Below are 25,252 nucleotides of genomic sequence, written 5' to 3' on the forward strand. Positions count from 1 at the left end.
GCATGCTGGGCCTCAGAAAGAAATAGGGGCTGGGTGTTGTGGCACATACTTGTTATCTCAGCACTCAGGAGGCTGAGGCAGGAGGATCACTGAGAGTTCTAGGCCAGCCTGGGCTACATAGTAAGACCCTGTTTCCAAAATACATACATACGAACCAAAAAAAATTATTGAAAAAAGAAAGGAATAGGGACCTGGGGCTTGGTGAACAAGCCCACTGTGCTATGCAGATCAATTCTCCAGCAATGGAAGTTTTCAGGAGCAGCCCTATTTTTAATACAAAAACTCTTACTAATGTAGATTTCCTTTCTAGATGTAAATTTCCCTACAAAAGGACAGCTTTTCACAGCTACCCCTGTATGTGGAGTTTCTCTGAAGAATAAGCTCAAAATGTGCCAAAGAAGTATATTTTGGGGCAGCATATTCTGGTCCTCTATAGTCATGTCTTAGGGCAGTATAACCTGAACCCCAGCTGGTAATGTTTTATTTTTTGACCTGGATCCTGGTTCTATAGGTGAGTTTGCTTTGTGTCACATAAAAAGTGGCCTCTTTTTTTTTTTTTTTTTTGGTACAGGGGATGGGACTCCGGTCCTTGTGCTTGCACAGCAGGTGGCGAAACCACTGAGCTAAATCCCCAGCCCTCTCTTCTTTTTTTTTAGACAATCTTACTATGAAGTTTAAACTGGCCTTGAACTTCTAATCCTCCTGCCTCAGCCTCCCCAGTGCTGGGATTATAGGCATGCACCACCACACCTGGCTCAAAATTACCATTTTTGTATACATAGAGTAGTTGAATATTGGCAGTCTCATATGGTTCAACTTACATGATACACTTCAATAGAAAGATTATTTTATGAAAAGAAAAAAGTTCTGCCCAGTTGAACTGCTTTATACATAGCACTGTAGTAACAGTTTGGAGAAAACCACGACCTGTCTTCCAAGGGCTCTTCAGCATGGGTAAACAGGCAAGATGGTTGCAAAGTTGTCAATGGGGCCTGTGGCTGGTGTACTTGGCTGTCTATTCCACAGTCCCACGTAAGTTTCCTAAAAGAAGTCAGAGTGTCCTCAAGCAGGAATTTGCAACCCCAGCCGCTAGCTTGGGAAGGCACCTTGTGGCTGCCCCAGGGCCTTTGCACTTAGTACATCCTCCTTCATTTTTCTGGCCGTCTGCTCTCAGCCTTCAGACTGATCAAACAGGCTCTCCCTGACCTCTGGAAAGGAGCCATCTCCTTTCCCCAGTCTATGTCTCTTTATTATTTCCTTCATGGATTTAATCAATATTTGAAATTCTTACTATTTGAATATTCACTGTTTATGATGTGCTCCTCTCATTAGACTAAGCTGTATAAGAGCAGGGGTTCCTCTAACTTATTCATTGTTGTATGCTCAAGGTCTGGCTTGGTACTTACCTAGAATGTTCTTAACCACTGCATCACCAGAGTGTTCAAGGACTGAGGGCATTACTCTTAGCTGAGTTGGCTTTTATTATTATTATTATTAGAGACAGAGTCTCGCTCTGTAATTCACGCTGATCTTGAACTCACTATGCATCCCAGGCTGGCCTCAAACTCCCAGAAATCCTCCTGCCTCTGCCTCCCAAGTGCTGGGATTACAGGCATGTGGCATCATGCCCCACTTTTTTCCTGCTTGTATTTTATGTGAATTTGAACGGTGCCAGAAAAATATATTCATAAAAATCCTGATTCTGTTACCAAAGCTAAAACAATGCAAATATGGCTTCACATTCATGCCCACGAGGATATCACTCTTGAGTTATGTGAGGTCTTCAAGAATGCTCCTTTTATACAATATTCCACTGCCCTGCTCAGCACAGTGAAAACAAATGCTCTTACAAGAGGAAGGGATGGGAAGAGGAGACTAATGATCTGTATCCACAACCCAGTTAAAACTTTAAAATTTCTCTAACATGTAAGTAGAGGACCATAGAAATAGCTGTGCATCTGGCTCTGAGGTCAGTCACTTGAAAACCATTTAGTACTCATTGCAGTCCTCTGAAGATGATGCAATGTGTATCCCCTTTTTGCAGTGGAAGCTTGAGATTAAAAATTGTGTAGCCAGACATGGTGGTACATACCTGTAATCCCAGCACTCTGGAAGACTGAGGCAGGAGGATCCCAAGTTTGAGGCCAGCCTGACCAACTTAAGGAGACCCTTTCTCAAAATAAAAATTGAGGGGTCGGGGATTTAGCTCAGTGGTTCTGCTGCCTGCCTCGCAAGCGCAAGGACCTGTGTTCAATCCCTGGTACCAAAATAAAATAAAATTTAAAAAAAATTGAAAGGTGGGGAGGAGGGAACTAGAGCTCAGGGCTCCCTGTGTTCAATGCCAGGTACCCTCCTCCCAAGCGAAAAAATTATGGAAAGTTAACAAGTGCTTAATACCCTGCCTCCCATTTCAATACAAGGGAAGCAACATCACAGAACACTGAGCACTGAGTCACACTCTGCTAGCACTGTTATCCGAGTATCTGCATTGGTTAGGGGTTTTTTTTGTTTTGTTTTGTTTTTGGTACTGGGGATCGAACTTGGGTCCTTGCGCTTGCGCAGCAGGCGGCAAAACCACTGAGCTAAACCCCCAGCCCTGGTTAGGGTTAAATCAACCCTTTGGTCAACTATTATTCAGCCATACAACTGAAAATACAATTTTGGCCCTGTAAAAATTGCACTATATTAGCAATGACAGCTGCAGTATACTTGTTTTAAATTTTTCATTAATTTAGAGAACCTTTTTATGTATTTCATTTGTGTGCATGTGTATGTATGTGCGTGTGTGTGTGTGTGTTAGGGGTTTAACCTAGGATCTCACACATGCTAAGCAAGCGCTCTATTGCTGAGCTCTACCTCACAGACTGTTTTTGTATTTTATGTTGCGTTTCTCTGAGGTTTGTTTTTTTTTTTGGTACCGGGGATCGAACTTGGGACCCTCTACTTGCAAGGCAGGTGGCAGAACCACTGAGCTAAATCCCTGGCCCTTTCTGAGTTTTTGATATGCACAGATAAACAGGCTCCTCTTAAAATTCTCATTCTTTGCATCAAAACAACTGGATGTATTGAATAATCATCTAGTACTGGCACATTACTGGATGATATGCCAGGCAGTATTCTATCTAGGGGCCTTCTGTGCATTACCCTGGTCAAGCTTCACTCGGTCCTTTGTATTACAGATGGTGAAACTGAGGCACATAGTTTGAATAACTTTTCCTAGGCTCTGTACACTGGGAGGGTAGCATTAACCCAGGAGCCTTGGCCAGCGTCTGCATACCAGTGTTTCAAACTCTGCACTTCTCAAAGCTGAAACATCTGAACACATTGAACCACAAAGCTTCAGAGGTGCATGGATCAGAGCTTTAACCTTTGGTTCTGACACCCTCCTTTCCTGGAATGAGGAGGGCCGCTGGCCTCAGTCTCTGCAGTCCAGTGCTGCCAAGGCTTCCACCACTGAAGTAAGCTGGGCTTAGCTAAGTCTAGGTTCTGCAGCTCTGAGCTCCAGGGAAGCTTTCCAAGCCCCGGGCTGTGTCCCTCCTTTGCACTGGGCAAGCACTACTGAAGTTAACTATAATTAAATTATCCTTTGATCAACTATTTGTTTAATGTCTATCTCTCATACTTGACAATAAACAGTAGCAGTTATATATTTTCTACACAGATGGGGGCAGGTAATCCAGGTGGGTGGGGGTTTGTTTTCATTGCTTTCCCCTTGATGAAGGTTGAGAAATGGTCACTGAATACAGCAATGTATGAATGTGCTGATGCAGAGTAGAGAGGGCAAGTCCATCCAGCCCGCACTTTTCTGTTCCCTCTCCTCGGCTGGCATCACCACTGACTGTAAGCTCCATGGGGGAAAGGTACCTTGTCCCTTTTATTTCTGGAAATATTTGGCACTGTGCCTAGTACCCAGGAAGGGCATAATACTTCTTTGTGGAATACATAAAGGAAATGGAACCTTGAACTTCTTATCTGAAAAAGAGGAATGATAGATGATAAGACCAGAACACTGTAGTGTGTGTGTGTGTGGTAGTGGGGATTGAACCCAGGACTTTCATCCTGAGCTACATGTCCCTTTTTAAAATTTGTTTTTGCCTTTTGTTTTCACTTTTTAAGACAGAGTCTCAATAAGCAGTTCAGGCTGGCCTTGAACTCCCAGTGATCCTCCTGCTGAGATTACAGGTATTCGACACCACATCCAGCTTTTTTTTTTTTTTTTTGAGACAGGGTCTCACTAAATTCCCCAGGCTGGGCTGAACTTGTGATCCTCCTGCCTCAGCCTCCCTGAGTGCTGGAATTACAGACATGTACAACCATGGCTGTTTTGTTTTGTTTTGCAATGCTAGGGCTCAAATGCAGAGCCTCCAGCATGAATGGAGAGTCTTCCACAGCAAAGTATACTCCTAGGCTCCCAGGACACCAGGACCCTGCTTTTAAAGCAGCATTATATATGCAAACACGCTGAGCACTGGACTGGGAACAGTAAGTGCTCCACAAATATCTGTCATTCAATTTTAATTTCTTCCTCTCCTTACTCTCACTAACTCCTCTCCCAGGTTCTGGGGCTGCAAAGCCAGAAGCTTAATAAAAGAACAGAGGCCAGAACTGAACCAACTCTGCTCCCCTGGCCGTGTCTTGGTGAAGGTGAAGGCAAAGGCGTTTGTATTGGGTTGGATGAAAAGACTGCCCTTAGCCTCGGCAGGAATGCAAGGTTGTTAGGGTTTGGCTCTAGCAGAAAAGTTTACACAGGACCTACTCCAAGACATTGAGTACCTCTGGAATTAACATCAGCTGCAGTGGGAGAAAATAAAAACACAAAACCCAAATCCAGCATCACCCTACCAGCTACAATCCACAAGAGTGAACACAGCAGCGCTTTCCACCATAGTGAATGTTCTCCAACCCTCCCATTATCTTTCATTCTGGCCCCTCACACCACCCCCATTGGCTGCACGGTTGCTGTAGAGGTTTAAACACAAACCACACTGTGTTGCATCCCACTTAAAACCTTTCAGAAGATGTACCGGAACTCACCAGGTTCACTTCAACCTTGCTTTCCAACCTTTGCCTAACAGCAAAGAAAGAGATCTTCTGTCCCCACCCCCACCCCCAATGTGCCAGGCTTTTTCCCACTCAGGGCCTCCACCCACACTGCCACGGCCTGAGATGCTGAGATGTCCCTTCAGCCTGAGATGTCTCCTTCGGGCTCACGTTTCAGTCTTTCGTCTCAACTCACAACCACAGGCTCCCTCTTCGAGGGACACTCTCCAATGTGCAAGTCAAAATCTTTCTCCACCTGTCTCCCTTTTCCCCATGCCTTCCAATTGTGTTGATTTTTCCCTCTAGGCACTTCTAGCCTCAGATTGCAGTCTAACTCCTAAAAAAGACTGAGCTTCACATGCGCAGGGTGGGCTACCTGTCCCTCACCATACATTCCTAGAGACACTGCAGCACAGTATGAATGAATTTCTCACAACTGCTGTCCCAAACTACATCTAGGTTCAGGTTCCCAGTACAACAAGAATATGGCCTCCGGTGCCCTCAAAGGCTCTCAGAAAACCCTCCCAGCTGGGGACTGAGAGACCCTGCTCTCCCTACTTTGGGTTGGGATCTCAACTCCTTCTTCAGGAAAGCTGAGAAAAAGACCACCAAGTAAAATCCTGTTTCCTGGCTGATTCCTCTAATCAAGGAAGTAGGACAGCAGCCCTCACCCCCCTGTCCATCCTCCATAGTTTTAAAACAAGGATTTTATTTATTCTCATTTTGTAACTGAGCAAGCAACATGGGTGAGCACGGGCTGGAAAAACTATGGCTGTTCAACTGCTTTAAATGACACACAAGAAACAGAACTGTATTTTAGGTTTGCCAAGCTGGGAGCAGTAGAGAACCTAGCTGTAAAGATCTAGAAAATTAGCAATACAATTTACTAGAGCTTCCATTTATTAATTCAAGACCTCTAGCCTCAATTTCTACAATATCCCTAAAGGGAAGTCCTGAACAGCTGAAAAATTTTCCATTGTCCTGGTAAAGTTTCTGTCCTGCCTTTTATTTATTTTTTTTTGGTACGGGGGATTGAACTGGGGACCTTGCGCGTGTGAGGCAGGCACCGGAACCACTGAGCTAAATCCCCGGCCTAGTCCTGCCTTTTGATGGAAATCTTGGTCTTGGAAGGGAGGCAGAAGTCCTCCAGTCTACTCTGGCCCCCAGGATCTGAGTATGTGATTACTAGGAAAGGTGAGTCTGAGCGGTGAAAAGGCATTTTTTGACTAGGACACGTTGACCTTCGGTTCTGATCTGGGCTGCCTGTCGCTGGAGGCCCAGCCTCAGGCCAGACCTGAGCCGTAGGCTCGAGCCTTTCTGGCTCCTCTAACAACGGCAAAGCGCAGTTCTATGGTGGCGTAGGAAGAAAAAAACAGCCTTACCACCTCTCCGGAAAGCCCTAAAGACACACCTTAGAGAGGATTCGGACTCAGCCCAGCTTTTATCCCCGCATCAAAGCCACCCCCTACCCCAGTCTCCCCGGAGGCTACAGCGTCCTCGGTTCCTGGGCGGAGCAGGGCCTGCTGCGAGGGCCCGCAGCCTTCCAGGAGTCAGACCTAAAGGCCGGAGGGGGGGGGGGTCTTTTCACTGGCTTGGGCTCCACCCCCTCGCCCCCAACCCCCGTCATTAACAGCAAAGAAAGATCCCCGGCCATTTCCATTTCCTCTGCGGCTGAGGAGCCCTGTTATTTAATCCCTGCCGCCACTCCGGCAGCATCCTCGGCGCGGCCGGCTCCACCCATCCACCTGGCCAGTTTGCTGCTGCCTCCGCTTCCCTTTGGGGGAGCTGGAGATAGGCGGGGAAGAAGGGGGCTCTAGCGAAGAGTGCCTACAGCAGCAAAGGGTCATGGGCCTTTGCTGGACGGAGGTTCCTTAGCCTAGCGTCCTGTGAGGGCTGGGAAAGGAACGTGGGTAGGCCCGGGACACCTAGCCAGGGGGCGGAAGACCCCAGCACTGCAGACAATTACACTGAGGCGGGAGCAGAGGGGATCTTCAGGCGAAGGCCTGGCCTCTGGCTGAGTTGACAGAATCGCCCCGGGGGGTACTGGAGCCGGAAGAGGCCTCGGTCCAGTCCCTGTCCACACCCTAGAAACGGGGGGGGGGGGTCCGCACTCACGACTCAAGCCTCAGGAACCAAATCACTCCCTCCGCAATCTCCACTCCACCCATTGATATGGACATTGGACATTTTCATAGTTTTTGGTAAATACAGCTTCAAAATCCCTCCCTCCAAAGTCCTGAGGCGCCAGTGACCTACCGGGGACCTACTGCCTCCCCACCCCCTTGCCTGCCTGCGGCGGGAAGAGATACCCACATCTAGGTGTGTCCTCCCCCACCCTGGTCTCAGCCCAGGATCCGAAGGCCAACGGAGCCCCGCCCCCCAAAGACACAGACGGTTCCTGCCCAGGCCCGCAGCTGCGTGAAGGTGGCCTTTACCTCCTCTTGTAGGCTGGGAGGGGGTACAGCCCGCGCAGCTGAGCCAGCTGCAGCAGTCGCCGCCGCCCTCCATTCATTCAGAAAAAAAAAAAACACAAAAAACCAACCTCCACCCCTCTTTGTAAAAGAACGACGGCCCCTTGAGGAGCGAGAGCCAGCCCCAGCAATCACGGGTTAAGTTCTTTTCCGGCCCCCCATTCATAAAAAAAGGAGCGCAGCGCATGCGCACGCGGGGTCTCTTATGCCCACCCATTCATAGAATCGCGGACGGCGCGCTTGCGCACTGGGTCTCCTTTCCCTCCCATTCATAAAAAAGCCATTTTCCCAGGCCGTGGTTGCAACACCGCCGCCGAGGCAGCGAGCGGAGCTGACAGCGCGGAGCTGGCGCTGCGGGACCCTGGGAGCCTTGCGGGTTTCTCCGGCTGGCGTCTGCGAGTACAGAGGCGGCTGAACCGCTCGGCTTCAGGGATTTACACAGACTCGGAGCAATGCTTGTGACTCTGCAGCTCCTCAAAGTAAGTCCATGGCCGGTTTGGAGATCCGAAGCTGCCGCGACGCTACTCCCCATAGAGCTGGGGCAAAAGGTTCGCTGTTTCTAACCGCGACTCAGTGTTCCTTCGCTCTGCCTGCGCCTCCCTTAGTCGCTGCGGTGCGCCGAAGCTCCCTGACGCCCTCGGCCCGGCCAGCACGGCGCTGGGGTGTTCACAGCCTGGCACCGCTGTTTCCGACCCCCGGGCATTGCCAAGCCTGACTTCCCCGCCCTCTGCGACTCGGGAAGCCCCGTGCGTGTCTTCGGAGTTTGCCTCTGGCCTGGCCTCTTTCCTTCTGCCACCCCTCGCCTCCGACGCTGGAACGGTTGGCTCTGGGCTTGCTCAGAAGCCACCGTTTGGGTCTGGGGGTACCCTCGCCTTAGGCGGCTCGCCTCACCCCGGGCTGCTTGCCCACGGTGCAAGCTCTCTTGTAGGTCTTCCCGGCCCGCCGCAGCGGCCTATGCTCGACGTAGATTTTTCTTTCCCCTTCGGAGCCGGGACGGACTGAGTGGCTTTCTTCCCCTTCTGCCTCTCCCTTGATGGTCAGCGCGGGGCCGGCCCAGCACTGGGCATTTCTGCTCCCGCTCCTTGGCGAGGCGGTTCCAGGCCGTCTGACCTTTGCTCGGCAGCCGCATTTTATGCTGTGCAACTGCCTTGCAGTTGTCTTTTTCTTCCCCGGCTCTGCAGGGTCGAGGCTCTCGGCTACCCCTTGCCTCCCTATCTCTGGGCTGTGCAAGGCTCCAGAGCCCCCCGGGCGTCGCTAGGGCTGTAGTGGGGGCTGACGGTGCGTTTACATAACGCCAAGCGTGTGGGAGCTGGAGGAAGAGGTTGCATGCGTAGGAGAGATAAGACTCCTACTTTTCCTCCTTCCCTACTTGGTGGTACCAGGCTTGACATCACCTAGAAGAGAGAAGCATAGAGACGGTACGTTCTGAAAAATTCTGAATCGACAAGATCACGGGGGCAATGAGGGGGGTGAAGGGCGGATTTAGCCAGCCCGGGCAGCCGGAGCTTGGCTGCATCACTGGGGCCAGGGCTGTGCCCAGTTCCCCCTCCATGCAGGCGATCAAAAAGCCTTTAGACAGTAGCTGCTCTTGTGCAAGAAGATGGTTTCTCAATTTTCTTTGATTCGGGGCTGGGGGTTGTGGGCAGAGGAAGCAAGAGAGACGGAAAATGGTTACATGGCTTGAAGGGCTGAGGGATGGAGCGAGAGGCCAAAGGGTCTGGAGGGGATGGTGAACAGAGGGGAGGACTGCTAGCTTCCTCTCACTAGCTGCTGGATAGGCATCCATATTGCCAGTCTGGCCGAGGGCAAGAGGCCTCCTTATGGCGCAGCGAGTCTCCCGGGAGCCCTCCCACCATGGCTTATGCTGTAAGGAAAGGTGTGGAATCAGTGGGGTGCCCAGACCAAGTGGCAGGCCCCTCTTCCCTGTCTCCAAATCAGTGGCGTGATTCTCTCCAATTTGGGGAAAACCTAAACACATTGAAGGCCAGAGAACCTGTGGAGGGGCGGGAGCTGAGGCTTTGCTGTCTGGTTAGCTGACCAAGACTCTAACCTTCTTGACAAGCCCCTCAGGGATACAAAGCTGGAAGGTAAAAGGTCCAGAGCAGTTGGGAAATAGGAGTTTATCAATCTCTTAATAAGCTCCATCTGGCCTGAGGCCCTACCCAATATTGCACTGGTGGATTTCACAATGTTTAGAGTTCTCCCGATCTTCACACAAATGGAGCATAAACATTTTTTTCCCATGTAGTGCAAGCGTGGGGCAGTCCAGGAAAGGAAGGGCTACAGTTGAGCTCTCTCTCTCTTCTCTCTCCCCGTCTCCCCTTCTCCCTCTCTTCCCAACTCCCTCCCCTCTCCCCCCTTCTGAAGGGTAAGAAAGAAGTTGTATAGATGTCCACTGTGAAATCAAATTTCTGCTATTTCCATCCCTTGGGGAGGGTCCTGTGCTGGCTGGTTGGGTGAATCCTAACCTGGTGATCAGCAGACCTGCTGACCAATTGACCTGTGTGCTCACTATGGAGTGGGGAAGAGGGGAAGGGCATTTTGGTAGCAGCTTTCAGAAATCTCTTTGGGAGCGTATTGGCCAGCTAGGATGAGGGAAGAATTTAAAGATACCTGCTGGTTGTCTTCCATTTTAGTTTCCAAGCTCCGGAATCACTCCCCTTCTTGTGGGGTGTAAATACATGCTCAGCAGCCCTTACTCCTCATTCCCACGATCTTTTTTCTAGATTATCCTCTGAAATTGCAGCCTCTCACTAGAGCTTTGGTTGGGCCTGGTGGGTAGAGACAACATATAGAATGGGTTTATTCCAGGTTAAAGGAAGTTAGAAGCCGGGCACTGGTGGGCCTTTTGGAACTCCCCCATGTCATTTTTTGTTTGCATCTGTCTAGAACTGGTGAAAAGATGGCTTATTGGAAATTCACTCTGCCCAGTTCATAACTCTTTTTTTTTTTTTTTTTTTTGGTACCGGGGATCGAACTTGCACGCCAGGTGGTGGAACCACTGAGCTAAATCCCCAGCCCCCCAGTTCATAACTCTTATCCCCAGTCTTGTAAACCTGACATTAAATGTGCTCAGAAGTTTGGCTGACTTTCTTAGATAACAAATGAAGGCAAAATGTAAAAGTCAATGATTTAAAAATTAAGGTAGAGTCTGGTATAGTGGTACACACCTGTAACCCCAGCATTCGGGGGAGGCTGGGGCAGGAGGATCGCCTTGTGTTTGAGGCCAGCCTAGGCTACATAGTGAGTTCAAGGCCAGCCTGAACTACATAGTGAGACCCTCTCTCAAAAAAAGAAAAAAGGTAGAAGGGGAAATAAAAACATTAACATTTTCTAAAGTGGCCCTTAAGATGTGTTGCCCTGGGGTTTAATACTTTTGGATCATACTAGGGACTTCTCCAGTTTCTGATACTAGAGGTGGCTTTGTGTAGCATCTTCAGCCTGTAGGTTTGCACATATGCACACACTCCCACCACATTTTTCTGAAATTGAGTCATCTTGTTAGATCAGGCCTAGGAAAGAGCCCTCCCTCTTTCTTTTTTTTTGAGACAGGGTCTCACCCTGTAGTAGAGAATAGCCTTGAACTCTCAGGGATCCTCCTGCATCAGCCTCCCAAATGCTGGGATTACAGGTATTCAATACATGCCCGGTTTAGCCCTCCCTCATTTTTCAGAGAAGTTCTGATATTCAGAGTCATGGCATTATTTGGTTTTGAGTCCTGAACGCTAATCACTAGCACCTAATGAAGTGGAAGTTCCCTTTCAATCACAAAGTGGGGCATAATTCTTGCTTTCCTCTTTGGATTTGAGGATAAAGTTGAAAGGTTGGGCTTTGAGATGTAGACACCACGGGTTTTTTAAGACAGATGAATAGCAAGAGAGTGCAAAGAAAGGTTCCATCTCAGGGCATCTCAGGAAAGAGGTGACTCATGGGAATATATTTTGCCCTTCTAAAGAGACAGAGCAAGAAAGTGATGAAGAACATACTGAAGGCTGTATTAGTACTTTCAGATCAAGCTGGGGGCCAGGGCTCAGAAAACCCGCTAATTCAAGGCCTGAGAAGAGACCTGTGACCTTCCAGACTCCTTCCAAGGGTTAGGGCCCAGGGGAGCTGTTAGTGAGTGGCCAGGACTGGGGCCTGTCTCACTGTTATTACTGGATTTCTAAGAATTCCTAAGAGGAGGGCCTAGTTTTAAGGGCATCTGTAACCAAAGGCACAGGAGGTGTGGGGTGCCTCCTGATGTAAGGGGCGGGGTATTCTTGGCGCTTGGATCTAGGCCCACCCTGCAGATCCGGACAGCTGACAAGGCTGGAGAATGTATCCGGGACATGTGGCTGGGCTTAAGAGGCTCCACCGTTCAGCTGTGATCACGATTGTTCTTTCCAAGGACAGGCCCGCCAGTGAAGGAAGCAAGGGCGCTGGGGAGGGAGCACAGATGTGCCGAGCCCAGTGAAGGAGGGAAGGGGCCCTGCAGGGCAGGTGGCCACTTGCAGAAGAGTGGCTTCCCTTGTCGGGTAGTCTGTCTTTCTGGCTCAGAGAAGGGGGAATCATTTCCTGCCCTGACCCAGAAGTAAAGTAAAATTGTCAGTTCATTTCTTGGTGGCCGGTAGGGAGACAAATAAGACCATCTTGATGTCTGTGGGAAGAAGCCCTCCCCTGGCCCCACTCTGAGCCTTGTCTTGGGCCAGTAGTTCCCAAATTGGCTGATTGGCTTCTTCTTTTTTTTTTTTTTCTGAGACAGGGACAGGCCAGCCTTGAACTCACTCTTGTCTCAACCCCCAGAGTGTTGGGACTACAGGCGTGCACCACCACACCCGCCTGAGGCTTGGCTTCTGATCTGGGCGGGGGGGGGGGGGGGGGATCTAAGCAGACGATAATTAAGGGGGGTAGTAAGTACCACAGTGAAGAAGCAACTTGAAGCTGGTTAAAATAGTTCAAACCGAAGTGTACAGCAAGATTCCTGTGATATGCTGGGGCTTTGGAGCTAAGCGGTTGTGAAAAGGGAGAGAAAAGAACAGGGTTGGGAACTGATAACTGGTGATGGACAAAGTGATGAAAAGCAACTGTTCTGTTTAGTGATCCCTAATAGATTATCATTAGAGATGAACTTCTTGGTGCTGAGTTGGGAGAAGGAGGAATTCCCAAATCCAGCTACCTAAAGGCTTTATTTCCCCACTGGGGCTATTCAGATCTTCATTCATTGTCCTTCTTAGGGTGTAGTCAGGGCCAAGTCCCTGGCTTCCCTCACCGCATGTCCCCCTCCTTTACACTTTGTAAAGAGTTAGTCACCATTTGGTTATATCTTAATTAACTAAGGGACGTTGTCACAAAGAGAAGCAGTGGTGATGGAGAGTGGCGGGCAGGCTCTCTGGCGGCTTAGAGATCTTTATTCTATGTTGTTAAAGGGTTAAACAACTTTCATTGAAAGATCCCACAGAGACTGAATGGAACAGTGCAGAAACTGGCCATTCGTTCAGAGCCTCTTGCCAGTTTGTCACTAGTTGACCTGTACTTCTCAAAGTACAACCGTCAGGTTTTCCCAGTATTTCCCAACTCCCCTCCCTGTAGTTGGGCCGGAGTGGGTGGCTGGCCCATCCATTTGTGCAGACATTTAATATGCATCTTGATTCTTTTCTGCTAGCCTGTGTTCTGCTGGCCTGCAGCCTTGATGCTCAGCCGCTCCTCACTGGCCAGCTCTGGGCTCCCAGACCTGCCAACCAGCAAATACAGGGCTGTGTGCCCTGGGGTTTCCAGTGTTCTGCTGACTCAGTATTCTAGGACCTCTTCTTATTTCATTGTATATTGCTCCCCCTTTCCTTCCCCACAGACCTGTACTGGAAGCTCCATTAAGAAAAGTGCCCTTTCATTGTTAGGTGAGGAGGAGATGGGATTCCCTTCCACCCCAGGGTTTCCTTTTAAGGACTGCTTTGTAACGAAATTGTACAAGTGAGACCCATTCAACTTTAGGATAGCAAAAAATGAGAACAGTAAAGGGGAGTGAAGTGACAGAAGGATGTCAAGGAAACCTGAGAGTGAAAATAACTTGAGCTCTGAACCTTCCTTAAATGATGGAAACCCTCTTGCCTCCACTCCATCCACACTGATAAAAGCTGGCTTCATTTCCCTGCTGCTTGAGTATCCCAGGATGGCCAGGAGGCTCCCTGAGAGCTGAGAGAAAACTCGGAGGGTTGTCTGTGACTATGAGAGTGCTCACATACCCACATGTCACACAGAGGCTTCTGGAAGCTGGGCTGCAGCTAAGCTTATTGCCTCTGCTGTCTGAGTTCAAATCCTCCCTGATCACTTGCTATTCCTTTCATTCTTTTGTGGTACTGAGGATTGTACCTAAGGCCTTTGCACAGAGCTGCATTCCCTACTCCTTTTTTACTTTTTTTTTTTTGGTACTGGGGATCGAACTCCAGGGCAGGCAGTAGAACCAGAGTTAAATCCCCAGCCCCACACTCCTTTTTACTTTAAATCAGAGTCTCTCTTAGTCACTAGTTACCCAGGCTGGGCTCGAACTTGTGATCCTCCTGTCTCAGTCTCCTAGAGTGCTGGGATTATAGGTTTGCTCTCCTACACCTCGATGCTGTCCTCCAATGAGACAATAAGTCAACCATTGAGGGCTTAGGCATAGAGCCTAGTGCTGAGAAATGTTTCACAAATATTTGCTGCTTCGGTAATTATCATTTATTATTGAAGAATGAGTGGAAGTGAAAGTTCTCTTGCCTTATGCTGATCCATAAGACTGTCGCCTAAAACTCCGCAGAGGTGCTGCTTTGGCTAGGTGCAGCGCTGGCTTTGTATCTCTGTCCAGTCTTCCAAATTGGCCATCAGTCTCTTCTAAACTGCCTACATTAGGCAAAGCCATCTATTTATATTATAAATCTCTCCCTTCCTTGGAGGGGAAGCAGAGGCACTGATACTAAACTGCATGTAAGAACAAGAATGGCAGCAATGCCCTGACAGGAGGGTGGGTGGGTCCCAGTGAATGGGAATTGATTTAAACCAATGGAGAACTGGGCTGGGGGGTTTTGTTTTTGAGACATCATGGAGCTGTGCTGAGGGGTTATCAAACAGGCAGCCCAGAAAGTTGTTTTTCTTTATTAGCCAAATTAATTCAGCTGGGGCTTTTAGAGGGCCTTCCTGTGGTGGGTCCCTGCTAACGGGCAGGTGAGTCCCCAGACCTAAGGCAGTTTGAGCAGTGGGACACCGAGCTAGCCATTGGGTTTTGCTGAGCTGGTGGCCGGAGGAGACCTTACAGCAGGGTTATGATAGGGAAGGTACATTTTAGAATGTGCCTGCTGGAGAGTGATGGGAGCCTGCTGATGCCAGTGTACCCACTGCCTGCAGTGGCTGCTCCCACTGGCTTCTTGTTAGGATTTTTTTCTCCGAATTGGGGCGTATGCCCACCCAAGCCAGGGCCTGAGTATTGCCCGTGCCGTTTGCTTCATCTTCAGGAAGTGCAGCTAATATTGAAGAGTCACAATAATTGAATTGGAAAAGCAGATCATCTGCTTGGGAGGAGGGGAGTATCTTTCACTTTTTCCCCAGAGCACAGCCAATTCCAATCCTGGTCCTGAGACAAATCTTCAGCTACATGGAGCATTTTCTTTTTTCTTGGTTTTTTCAGACAGGGTTTCACTTTAGTTCAGGCTGGCCTCTTAACTCACAGTGATCCTCCTGCCTTTGCCTCCTGAGTGCTGGGACTACACAGTTGTGTGCCACCACGCCCAGCCTCTTACATGGAGCATTATAGCCTTAAAACTGCCACTGACTTTTTTTGCTTGTTTGTTGTTGTTGTTGTTGTTGTTGTTGGCACTGGGGATCGAACTCAGGACCTTGCACTTGTTAGGCAGGAGGCAGAACCACTGAGCTAAATCCCCAGCCCCTTGGAAGGTATATGTTTTTTATTTGGTACCAGGATCGAACTCCTGTCCTTGCACTTTCGAGGCAGGCACTGGAACCACTGAGCTAAATCCCTGGCCCAACTGCCACTGAATTTGTTAGCAACCTGGGCTTCTGGAATAAGGAAGTGGAGTTGTCTTTGTCTGATCTGAAGTTAGGGTTCTGGTGGAGGCACATCTTGGCTGGTATGCCAACTCCCACCTTTTTCTCTACCCAGAGTCTCCAGGGCTGGGAACTTGAACTCCTAACCCTGATCTGTTGACCTCAAGCTCATTTATTCTAGAAGCAAGACCTTTTAACCTTACTGAGAATAAATGGACAGACCGACGTAGCATTCCCTGGAAAAACACTTCTTCATAGACCCTTCCTTGCATTCCCTCTGTCCAGCTACAACCACAGGAGGCTGCTTTTGCCAAATGAGTGCTCTTTCCCGGCAGACTTGTCAGACACATAAGGCAAACTCTCCTCAAGGGATTCTCCCACTGGAAGGTGATGCTCTGATTTCATCTGAAGAGAAGTTTGAGGCAGGCATTGCCACTAGGTAGACTGGACCCACGACAGGAAAAACAAAGTGTGTAAAGAAGTGTCAGTATCTTTTAACTGAGCCGAGCTGTGGGAGCAGAGCCAATATAGTGAGTGCCCTGTGGGAGTGGGAACTATCAGTTGACTGAGCCCTGAAGCTTGTAGGAAGGTCTTGATGCTTTTTTTTGTGTTTAGGAGTATAGATGATACACAGACCAGAGATTTGTGGATAGCCCCTTTTTAGCCTCTTCATGAACTTTTTACCTAGAGCTAGCCCTTTGAACAGGCTACAGGTATCCAAGGAAGCCCTTCCCTGACGGTTTTAGCTACTTCTGATCAAACTATTGTCTCCAAGCAGGGGAAATATAATACTGAGTTACTTTGAATGCCTCCTTGCCCTGCCCCCTCCTTACTATACAGAGCCTGAGTATGAATGCATGCCAGCGCCCCAGCTGTCATTCTCCTGAGATTGGAAGCTGGAGATAGACCAAGGTGTCCAGAGGCCTATGGGGTAAACTGGAAGTGGAAACTCACCCACACTCCTTGGGGAGCACCTTTGGGGCACGATGAGCCGATGAGCCTAACAGCTGATGGACGGGGTCAGCTTTCCTAATTGCAATGTCATTAGCATCTTAAAAAGTACTTTTGAGAAACACCATTTGTAACACTGATCTACTGGGGGGGTGGTCCCTGGCGGCTTCCTCTTCTGCACCCCTCCTTCCACCAATCCCCTGGATTTCTTTAGGTTTGGGGTGGAATCTTCCCAGTCTAATCTCTGCCGCTGTGGATTCTAAACGGGGTCCCCTTGAGCAGAGGTCTTGGCCTTCTGCTGCTACTCCTTTAAATTGATCTCCATCTGAATTCCAAATGTGGGCCGGGAATTTAGCTCAGTGGTTCCGGCACCTGCCTCGAAAGCGCAAGGTCCTGAGTTCGATCCCCAGTACCAAAAAAAAACCAAAAACCGAATTCCAAATGTAAAGGTCAGCAGGCAAGGAAATGGCACTTCTAGTAGAAAACAATGTGCACTTTCTAAATTTGAACCAAGCTGTTTCCGCTCTTTGATTTAAGTGACTTCCTGGGGTTCCGTGTCAGGCACTGCAGTTGAATCTCTGGCCGAATGCCAACTTAAAATTGCTCGTTCTCAGTGAAATTAGAAACTGATCCAGGGTTGGCTTAGCTATTCTAGTAAATAGCATTTAGGCTGAATGTTCAGCTCAGCACTTGGAGAAATGGGTGATGTGAGTGCCCCTGGAGAAGGTTTCCCATCCAAGGTGTCAGAAGCTCACTTCCTCGGGAATTATTAGCCAGTGGAGGTTGCAGCACAGAGAAGTGGTAGCAATAAGTTAATATCCTGGATAATATCCAGATACAGCCCTTCCTTCTCTTGTGAATAGCTAAAATAAAGGCTTTTGTTTATCCAGCTAATAAACTCTGTGGGAGCACATAGGGGCTGTAGTGTTCACCACCCTGTCCTCAGGGTCTAGCACAATGCTTGGTACACGGGTGGTCGAGAATGCTCAGGAAATCTAAACTTACATTCTAGGGTAGTGATAAATTGTTGAGTACTTGCTATATGCCCAGTAATGTGCTAGATACTGAATAGGTATTTTCTCATTTAATTCTTGCAAGAACCCACTTTAAAGATGATAAAACTAAGACCTGCCTGGCATGATGGCACTTGCTCATAATCCAAGCACTCAGGAGGCTGAGGCAGGGGGATCAACACAAGTTCAAGACCACCCTAAACTACTATCAAAACCTTGTCTCAAAAACAGAAATGAGAAAGTTAAACAAAACTAAGGAGGGCCAGGGATTTAGCTCAGTGGCACCACGCCTGCCTTGCAAGCTCAAGATCCTGAGTTCAATCCCCGGTTCCACACACACAAAAAAAACCAAAACAAAACTAAGGTATGAGGCATAGAAGTTGAAGAACTCTTTCACAGCAACGTTCCTAGGCCAAAGTGAGAATTCAAACTCATATCTGATCCCAAGTCCTGTGTTTCTAACCATTGAGCTATATATCTTAAGGAGCATGTTTCATAGTGACCAAGAGAGTAAATTTAGACTGCCAGATTTGAGCCCTGGCCCAAAAATGTGATATAGTAGATACTTTATTAGGGTTATTGTGAAGATCAATGTCTTTAGTATATAAGGTACTCTGAAAAGTGCCTTGTTATTTCTCCTTTTTTTGTGGCACTGGAAATCAAACCCAGAACCTCATACATACTAGGCTGCCACTGAACTATACCCCATAGCTCAATAAGTTTATTTCTGTCACTGTTATTGCCATTATCATCGTTAATCATCTAAGCCTTAGAAATTGCTGCAGAGTCCACTGTGGAAATTTGGTCCTATTTCATTTGGGCTCCCCAGGACCTGCCGGGACATGGTGGACAGGGGTGTTAACAGGCTGCACACTGATGCCTGCAATCCATTCTCTTCCTTTTCCCTATCCTCCCCCAGGATCCCTAGAAGCCTGTTTCTCGGCGCAGTCCAGGACCTCCAGCCCCATGGAGCCCCCGATTGCACAGAGCGTCCCTTTGACTCCCAGCTCAGTCATGGTGCAGCCCCTTCTGGACGGCCGGATGCCCCACAGCCGGCTCCAGCACCCTCTCACCATCCTGCCCATTGACCAGATGAAGACCAGCCACGTGGAGAACGACTATATAGACAACCCCGGCCTAGCTCCCCCCACTGGCCCAAAGCGGACCCGGGGTGGGGCTCCAGAGCTGGCCCTGACTCCCGCCCGCTGTGACCAGGATGTCACCCACCACTGGATCTCCTTCAGCGGCCGCCCCAGCTCTGTGAGCAGCAGCAGCAGCACCTCCTCTGACCAGCGGCTCCTGGACCACATGGCCCCACCGCCTGTGGCTGAGCAGTCCTCGCCCAGGGCTGTGCGCCTCCAGCCTAAGCTGGTCCACTGTAAGCCACTGGACCTCAAGGGCCCAGCGGCCCCACCAGAGCTAGACAAGCACTTCTTGCTGTGCGAGGCCTGTGGGAAATGCAAATGTAAGGAGTGTGCGTCCCCCCGGACGTTGCCTTCCTGCTGGGTCTGCAACCAGGAGTGCCTGTGCTCGGCCCAGACCCTGGTCAACTATGGCACATGCATGTGCCTGGTGCAGGGCATCTTCTACCACTGCACCAACGAGGACGATGAGGGCTCCTGTGCTGACCATCCCTGTTCCTGCTCCCGTTCCAACTGCTGCGCCCGCTGGTCCTTCATGGGCGCCCTCTCCATGGTGCTGCCCTGCCTGCTCTGCTACCTGCCTGCCACCGGCTGCGTGAAGCTGGCCCAGCGTGGCTACGACCGCCTGCGCCGTCCTGGTTGCCGCTGCAAGCACACGAACAGTGTCATCTGCAAGGCAACCAGTGGGGACACCAAGGCCAGCAGACCCGACAAGCCTTTCTGACACTTTAGGTTGAACCCCAAGCGCTACCCCTGGAAACAAGGGTTCCTCCTGCCAGCCTCCTGAGGCTAACCTTGCTCATCTGTCATCTCCCTGCCTGTAGCTTGGGAAGAAACAGGCAGAGACCGCCACCACCCACTCTCTATTACTCCAAAAGGAGGAAGAAACACTTTGGGGGATATTTAGGGGTTTGGAACTTTTGTCAAGCAGATGGGCAGGGTACAGTTGGGGGGGGATTTTTCAGAAGACATAACAGACGTGGACACGTATCTGGAAACTGCAGCTGCTCGATGCCCTGCCTCGTCCCTCCTCTCTCTCCCTCCTGCTTGGCCATTGTCTCTGGCTCTCTTGGGAGCTGGCTGCCTGGGAGGAATTGTTAACTGAACCAGGGTAGTTGGGAGAAGACCTTCAAGTCCTGACTGCCCAGGGATCTTGGGGAAGGTGGAGAACACTAGCGATCTCGACTGTATATACTTTGAGTGCTGAGAACAGAGGACAGCCAAGGAGCCGAAGCCTCCCCAGAGCACGAGATGGTTTAGGAGTCACTGCGCAATGCATTCCTCTCTCCCAACCTTGTCAGTAACTCTTGGGGGTGTACCACTCATCTTAAACCGTCCTCTGTTCCAGTTCTTATGAGTCACAGACTCGCCTGCCTGCTATGTCCTGAGTTTTCACTCTGCTCAGATCCTTTCCAGAAACTTGATGGGTAGAGAAGGCCGGGGCAGAAAATTCGAGACCAAATATCATTTTGCCAATGAGCCCGAGGCTGTAGTCTCTTGATCCAGTCGTGATGTTTTTATAGAATAATTAAAACAGATGCTCACGGTGTTTTAAAGAACAATTATTATTGCTTCCTTTTGGGCCACCCCCAGGAAGGGCTGATTTCAAAATCTGGGGGCAAGCAACCTCAAGGAGCACAATTCCCCTGCCCACCAAGAAGAGGATTTTATCAGCGAAGAAGAGGCAGCACCTCCCGTTGGCAGAATGACAGTTGAGCTGCGCTGGGTTTGGGTTTCCTCTCTTCTGATTCTGCTGCTTGCTGTCATAGCCTTTTGTGTATAGCGATTCGATACATCTGTATCTGTATGTAAATAGATGGTGAAAAGAGAGTCTTATTTTAGTGTTAGGAAGCCCCAGGGGGGAGTGAGAAGAGCTCAAGAGGGTGGGGAGGATTCCCCAGGGGCCACTGTGACTGAGCCCTGCTTTTGTGCATAGCACAACCCTCTCTCGACAGCCCCCAAAGACGTAGCAACTCTTTCTCAAGGTGCTAAAGGACTCAGAAAGTGCAGCACGTCCAGTGGGTAGGTACTTGTTGCATGCAAAAGCTGTAGTGTGTCTGGTCCTCCCCTCACCCCAGCCGTTTGGGGTTTTTGCTTTGTGTGGTATTTTGTCCCCTTCTCCCTCCATGAGAGGAAGTAGCCTGGGCCAGAAGAAAGGCCCCAGGTGACATTGGAAGCGCATTAGGCAGAGTATAGCATTTCCAGCTCATTCTGTGGAAACAGCTGCCTGCAGAGAGACAAGGAGGTAGGTAGCTGAGAGTGGCCTGTATACCTGATGCTTCCAAGGCCCCCTCCCCTTGGAAACTAATGGTAACATCTTACGATTTAGAATAAGTTAATTGTAACCATAGGTATTTATTGATTGGAGGGAGGGTCTTATTTTCGGCTTTATTTATGTAACATTTGCTGGCTTGTAAAAGGCGAGTATAAAGAATTGCATCTTCCTTCTCTATGGCTGACTCATATAGCTACCCTTGCCATAGTTGTGACAGATGTATGGATGTTCTTGCACAATTTGGAGGGGATGGTAGAAAATGAACACGTTCAGCCAACCACTTACACTAATTGAATGTATCAGAAGTGTACTCAAGGGGCTGGAAATGTTTTTCTCAAAAGTGGTGTGCAGAGGTGTCCCCTAAATGATAGTGCATACACGCACTCTTTCTTCAAGGCCTCGGGACTCTTCCCAGGGCCCCTCCCTCAGATCATCTCCACAGGAAATTTGACCTGGTTACAAGTTGTGCTTTGGTGATCCTGGTCTACACACCCGTTCTGTGGAGATTTGATTTGCATAAGCTGTGTATAGACATGTACACGCATACATACACCCAGACCCTCGACCAACAGAGACCCTGCTTGCTGGCAAATGGCCTTCTGAACCCTGACTTTGTGTATATAGTTGTAAACACAGATTTTTTTTGTGGGTTTTGGTTTGCTATTTTTCTTTCCCCCTCCTTTTGGCTTGCATTTAACCTGCTAAATGGATGTCTGCAGAACTCTCTCTTGAGTTCATTCACCTTGGTGCCGCATGTGCTCAGCAGGAAAGGAGAAGAGTGAAGCAGAGTGTCCTTGGTCCTCCTGGCTCTGTAACAGTCCCTTGGTGGTTTTTCTCTGGCTCCTTGGCCAAAAAAGGAAAGTAAACATGGCTTGCCTATGGGCCCACCACCCCTTCCAGGCCAGCCAAGGGACACTGAGGGAACAAGCACGCAGAAACATGGCATCTTTCTATAGCTGCTTCTGGCTCGTTTCCTGTCACTAGAAGCTCGCTTGGCTGGGTGAAACCTTAACTGGGGAAGTGCCAGCAGTTCCCACTTGTCTTGGACCTGGGTGCACAGCAGTTTTCCCTGCAACTGGGATCCAGGACACTCTTCCAAGGGTGCCTTGGCTGGCTGTTTCCCCTCCCTGAGAGGGGCCAGAGAAGGCCAGCACTCAGTGGGTGCCCTGGGAACTGGGCCTAGAAGAGTGGCCTGTAGAGTCTTCCTGGACAAATGACGGGTGCAACTCAAGAGTCCTCAGCAGCCGCCTGGAAGAGTGAAGACAGCGCCTTCTGTTGGCACCAGGCAAAGGCACTCATGTGATGCAGGGTTCTTTAAACATGTGGGGTCTCCATTGATCCCTGTTGTACTGAAGAGTGTCCAGCTAGGCGGTGACTTGCCTGAGGTTGCACGCATGAGAAATGTCGGCCTGGGCTGGAACCCAGGTGACTGTCACTCAAAGCATCGAGTTCTCCAGTGCCGTCCCAGGAAGTATCCAGTGGGTGTGGGCAGCACAGCTTCACACTACACTTGCTAGGGCATTCACACGCTTCGCCAGCCTCTGGGTCATGCCTTTGATAAGCCTTTGTGCCCTTGGGCTTATTTGTGACCGGATATCAGCTCTGGTGTTGCCATTTTTGCTCTAGGTAACTGTGCGGCGTCTTACTTTGCTTTCTCCTCTTTCTGTCCCACAGTTGGGTTTTGTGTTACAAACAGTAAAGGTGGTCCCGGCTCCTCCGCTACATTCTTATTTCACTTCCCCCCTTCACCACAGCCCCTTTTCACCCCACCACAAGCGTTACCACAGAAGGTTTCCTTTGTATAGAATATTTATTTTGAAGCTCTATTTTAATAGTATTTATTTTAGAAAGTCTACTATTGTAAGAGTTCTTCTGTTTGTGAAGAAAAAAAGTTAAAAACTGAATGTACTGATCTAGAAAAATATCTATAAATATATATTGTTAAATACACACAAGACTGCTGTTTTCTCGTGTGTTTGTTCAGTTTCTTGACATCCGCACCCAGCAGGGCCTCGAATTTGTCCGCAAGCACTAGGCCAGCCCACCAGCTGCGAACAGCACCGCAGGACAGGAGCGGGCCAGGCCTCTGAGCTGGGGCAGACCCTGCCCTCCCTCTAGGAGAGGGGCACTGGAGGACCGCTTTGGCACTCGGGGAGGTGCATTCCCAGCCTTTTTATCTTATTATTTTTTTAAATTATGAGACAGGGTCTTGCTAAGTTGCCCAGGCTAGCCTCAAACTTGCAATCTTCCTGTCTCACCCTCCAAGTAGCTAGGATCACAGATTGAGTCCTGCCAGATGCTGCAAAGCCCTATTTCCTGGGCCAGCTGTCCTGTACACTGGATGTTTTGGTAACAACAGGAAAGCTGGGAAGAGTGATCAAGCCTGTCCATTTTCTGAAAATTCCACAGCTCTCCCCATGTTGGCCCTAGTACCCCACAAGCCAAGCAAAAGCCTTTGGTGATTTCCTTAATTCAACAGGATGGATAGATAGTGCCCCAAACCAGTCCTTTGCCCTCTTAAGCCATCCATACATGTGCGAACTTGTTGTTGCCCTCCTGGACCTTCCATTTGGTTCCTTTTCCCCCTCATCAACACCATCACTCAGGAGCTCCAGCCTCTTCTCAAATTACCTTTAATTCATGTACCAATCATAGTGAGATTGTAACTATGCCTCTTGTTTCCCCCCAAAAAAAATAATTAAAGAGTTACCAATATATGGGGGAAGGTGTGGCGGGAGAGATCAGAATGCTCAAGTCCAGTTCTTGGTCACTAAGTGTGGCCTTATGGCATCTTGGTGACATCCAAATGCAAGCCTAGGAGCCCCTGGTCACTGCCGTGGAAGACACAAAGGATGTTCTTCAGTGTGGTCTTCTCTGCAGTAGAGTATCTGGGATGAAGATAGTTTTAGGCCTCCCTCTGTCACCCGACCATGTGGCCTGCCCCATCCCCATAGTTCAGTGCTCAGTCTGTCTTCACCAACAAGGTAAGTAAGCAACACTTGGAGATAATTGTCTCCAGTTAATCAGCTCAGTCTCAGTTAAGGTCTGGCACACTTCGATTCTGTCTTGGGTCTCCTTGTGGGTGGGGCACACAGTGGGCCCTCCCATGGTTTGTCTAATTGTTGTTGGGGTTTGGGATTAAAAACCACCTCCTCCACAGGGCATTAGGTGCTCTAAGTCCCATCCATCCAAATGCTCCTGGAAAAATGAGTTAAGCAGTATCCACAGAAGAACTTCCATGAGTGTTTCTCTCATCTTTACCCACTTGGCCCAGTTCCTCTTAGTTCCCAGTATGAAATAGCTTTGGGGTGACAGTAAAGGTTAGCATTTGTTGAACAGTTTCTTGCCTGGCACCGAACTTTTCTTAGAGACTAAAATGGGGGTTGAAGTAAAATGGGGGTTGAAGTAATGTGTACTCCCAAAGTGTGATTAAGGGATGGAGTATCTGCTTTTTGTGGTATTGGGGGTTGCACCCGGGGCTTTCACACTGAGCTACATTCCCAGCCCTTTTTATTTTGTATTTTGGGGCAGGTCTTGCTAAATTGCCCAGTCTTGGTTTGAACTTGAAGTCTTCCTGCCTCAGCCTCCTAGAGGCCTGGGACTATAGACATGCATTACCATGCCTGGCTTGCGGGGTGAAATGTAAAAACAGCTGAAGGAGTTAGCAACTTGAATAGGGAGAAAGGAGAAAGTACAGGATGGAGTAGCTAGAAGGCTTCCCAGTGACCCGATGTAAAGCACAATTCAACCCTTTTCAAGTCTATAACCACACACCCCCTACACGTTCGGAGAAGAGGGAATGGTCTTGGTGGAGGGTAGCTCTGGTGACAACTAGGACCCTCTCCGTCTGCCCCAGCCCCTGCAGCCATGTCATCTGGGCAGGAGGTCTCCATTTACTCCAGCCAGCCTCTCCTGCCCCAGGAACCTGCAGCTTTCCAGAGGAGCCTTGTACAAATCTGTAGAACCCAGGCAGCCGGCTCCGTGCTGGAGGTGTGTGCTAGATGAAAGTCAAGAGGACAATTTTAAGAGCCTTAAGTTTATTCATCGGAACTTTAATAAAACAATATGTCCATAGCCCGGGGCAGGTATAATTTTCATAATTTATGGGTCTCTAAGACAGGAAGAGAGCTCAGGGTTTTATTGTGTTTTGAACGATAAATGGCATTCCAATTGTCTACATGATGTTCTTTAAGGACTTTCAGTCTGGCAGTGGCACAGGCCTTCTGGAGCCCACCTGGGCCTCCAGGCCCGAGGCAAGGGGTAATTATGAATACAGCTGTATGTGTTAAGCAGGAGATGATGGAAAACTCCTCCGTTCCTGCTGTCATTAGAACTTCCTTCGCAGACACC

At 49.2% G+C, this 25,252-nt stretch overlaps 1 protein-coding gene and 1 pseudogene across 3 annotated transcripts in view; one reads left to right on the forward strand and one right to left on the reverse strand.

Annotated features, from left to right (window-relative positions):
- The window catches only part of LOC101717212 (large ribosomal subunit protein uL30 pseudogene), a 185,837-nt pseudogene extending 178,127 nt beyond the window's left edge, over positions 1–7,710 (reverse strand). The window contains exon 1 of the transcript XR_015438791.1: positions 7,476–7,710. The product of XR_015438791.1 is annotated as a large ribosomal subunit protein uL30 pseudogene (transcript). The remainder of the gene's footprint in view (positions 1–7,475) is intronic.
- A 99-nt stretch (positions 7,711–7,809) lies between these two features.
- Spry4 (sprouty RTK signaling antagonist 4) lies at positions 7,810–22,871 on the forward strand. 2 transcript variants are annotated; one of them, XM_004854315.4, is made up of 2 exons: positions 7,810–7,990; positions 18,405–22,871. In XM_004854315.4, exon 2 carries the CDS (start codon positions 18,452–18,454, stop codon positions 19,349–19,351), a length of 900 nt encoding a protein of 299 aa, XP_004854372.1. In that variant the 5' UTR covers positions 7,810–7,990; positions 18,405–18,451; the 3' UTR covers positions 19,352–22,871. The 2 variants fall into 2 exon arrangements, with proteins under 2 accessions (XP_004854372.1, XP_004854373.1); XM_004854316.4 differs by lacking the exon at positions 7,810–7,990 and adding an exon at positions 8,810–8,929.
- The last annotated feature ends 2,381 nt before the right edge of the window (positions 22,872–25,252 follow it).

Source organism: Heterocephalus glaber, unplaced genomic scaffold (assembly GCF_053883595.1).
Source record: "Heterocephalus glaber isolate CG9 unplaced genomic scaffold, H.glaber_assembly_v1.0 deba00001463, whole genome shotgun sequence".
Taxonomy (NCBI): domain Eukaryota; kingdom Metazoa; phylum Chordata; class Mammalia; order Rodentia; family Bathyergidae; genus Heterocephalus; species Heterocephalus glaber.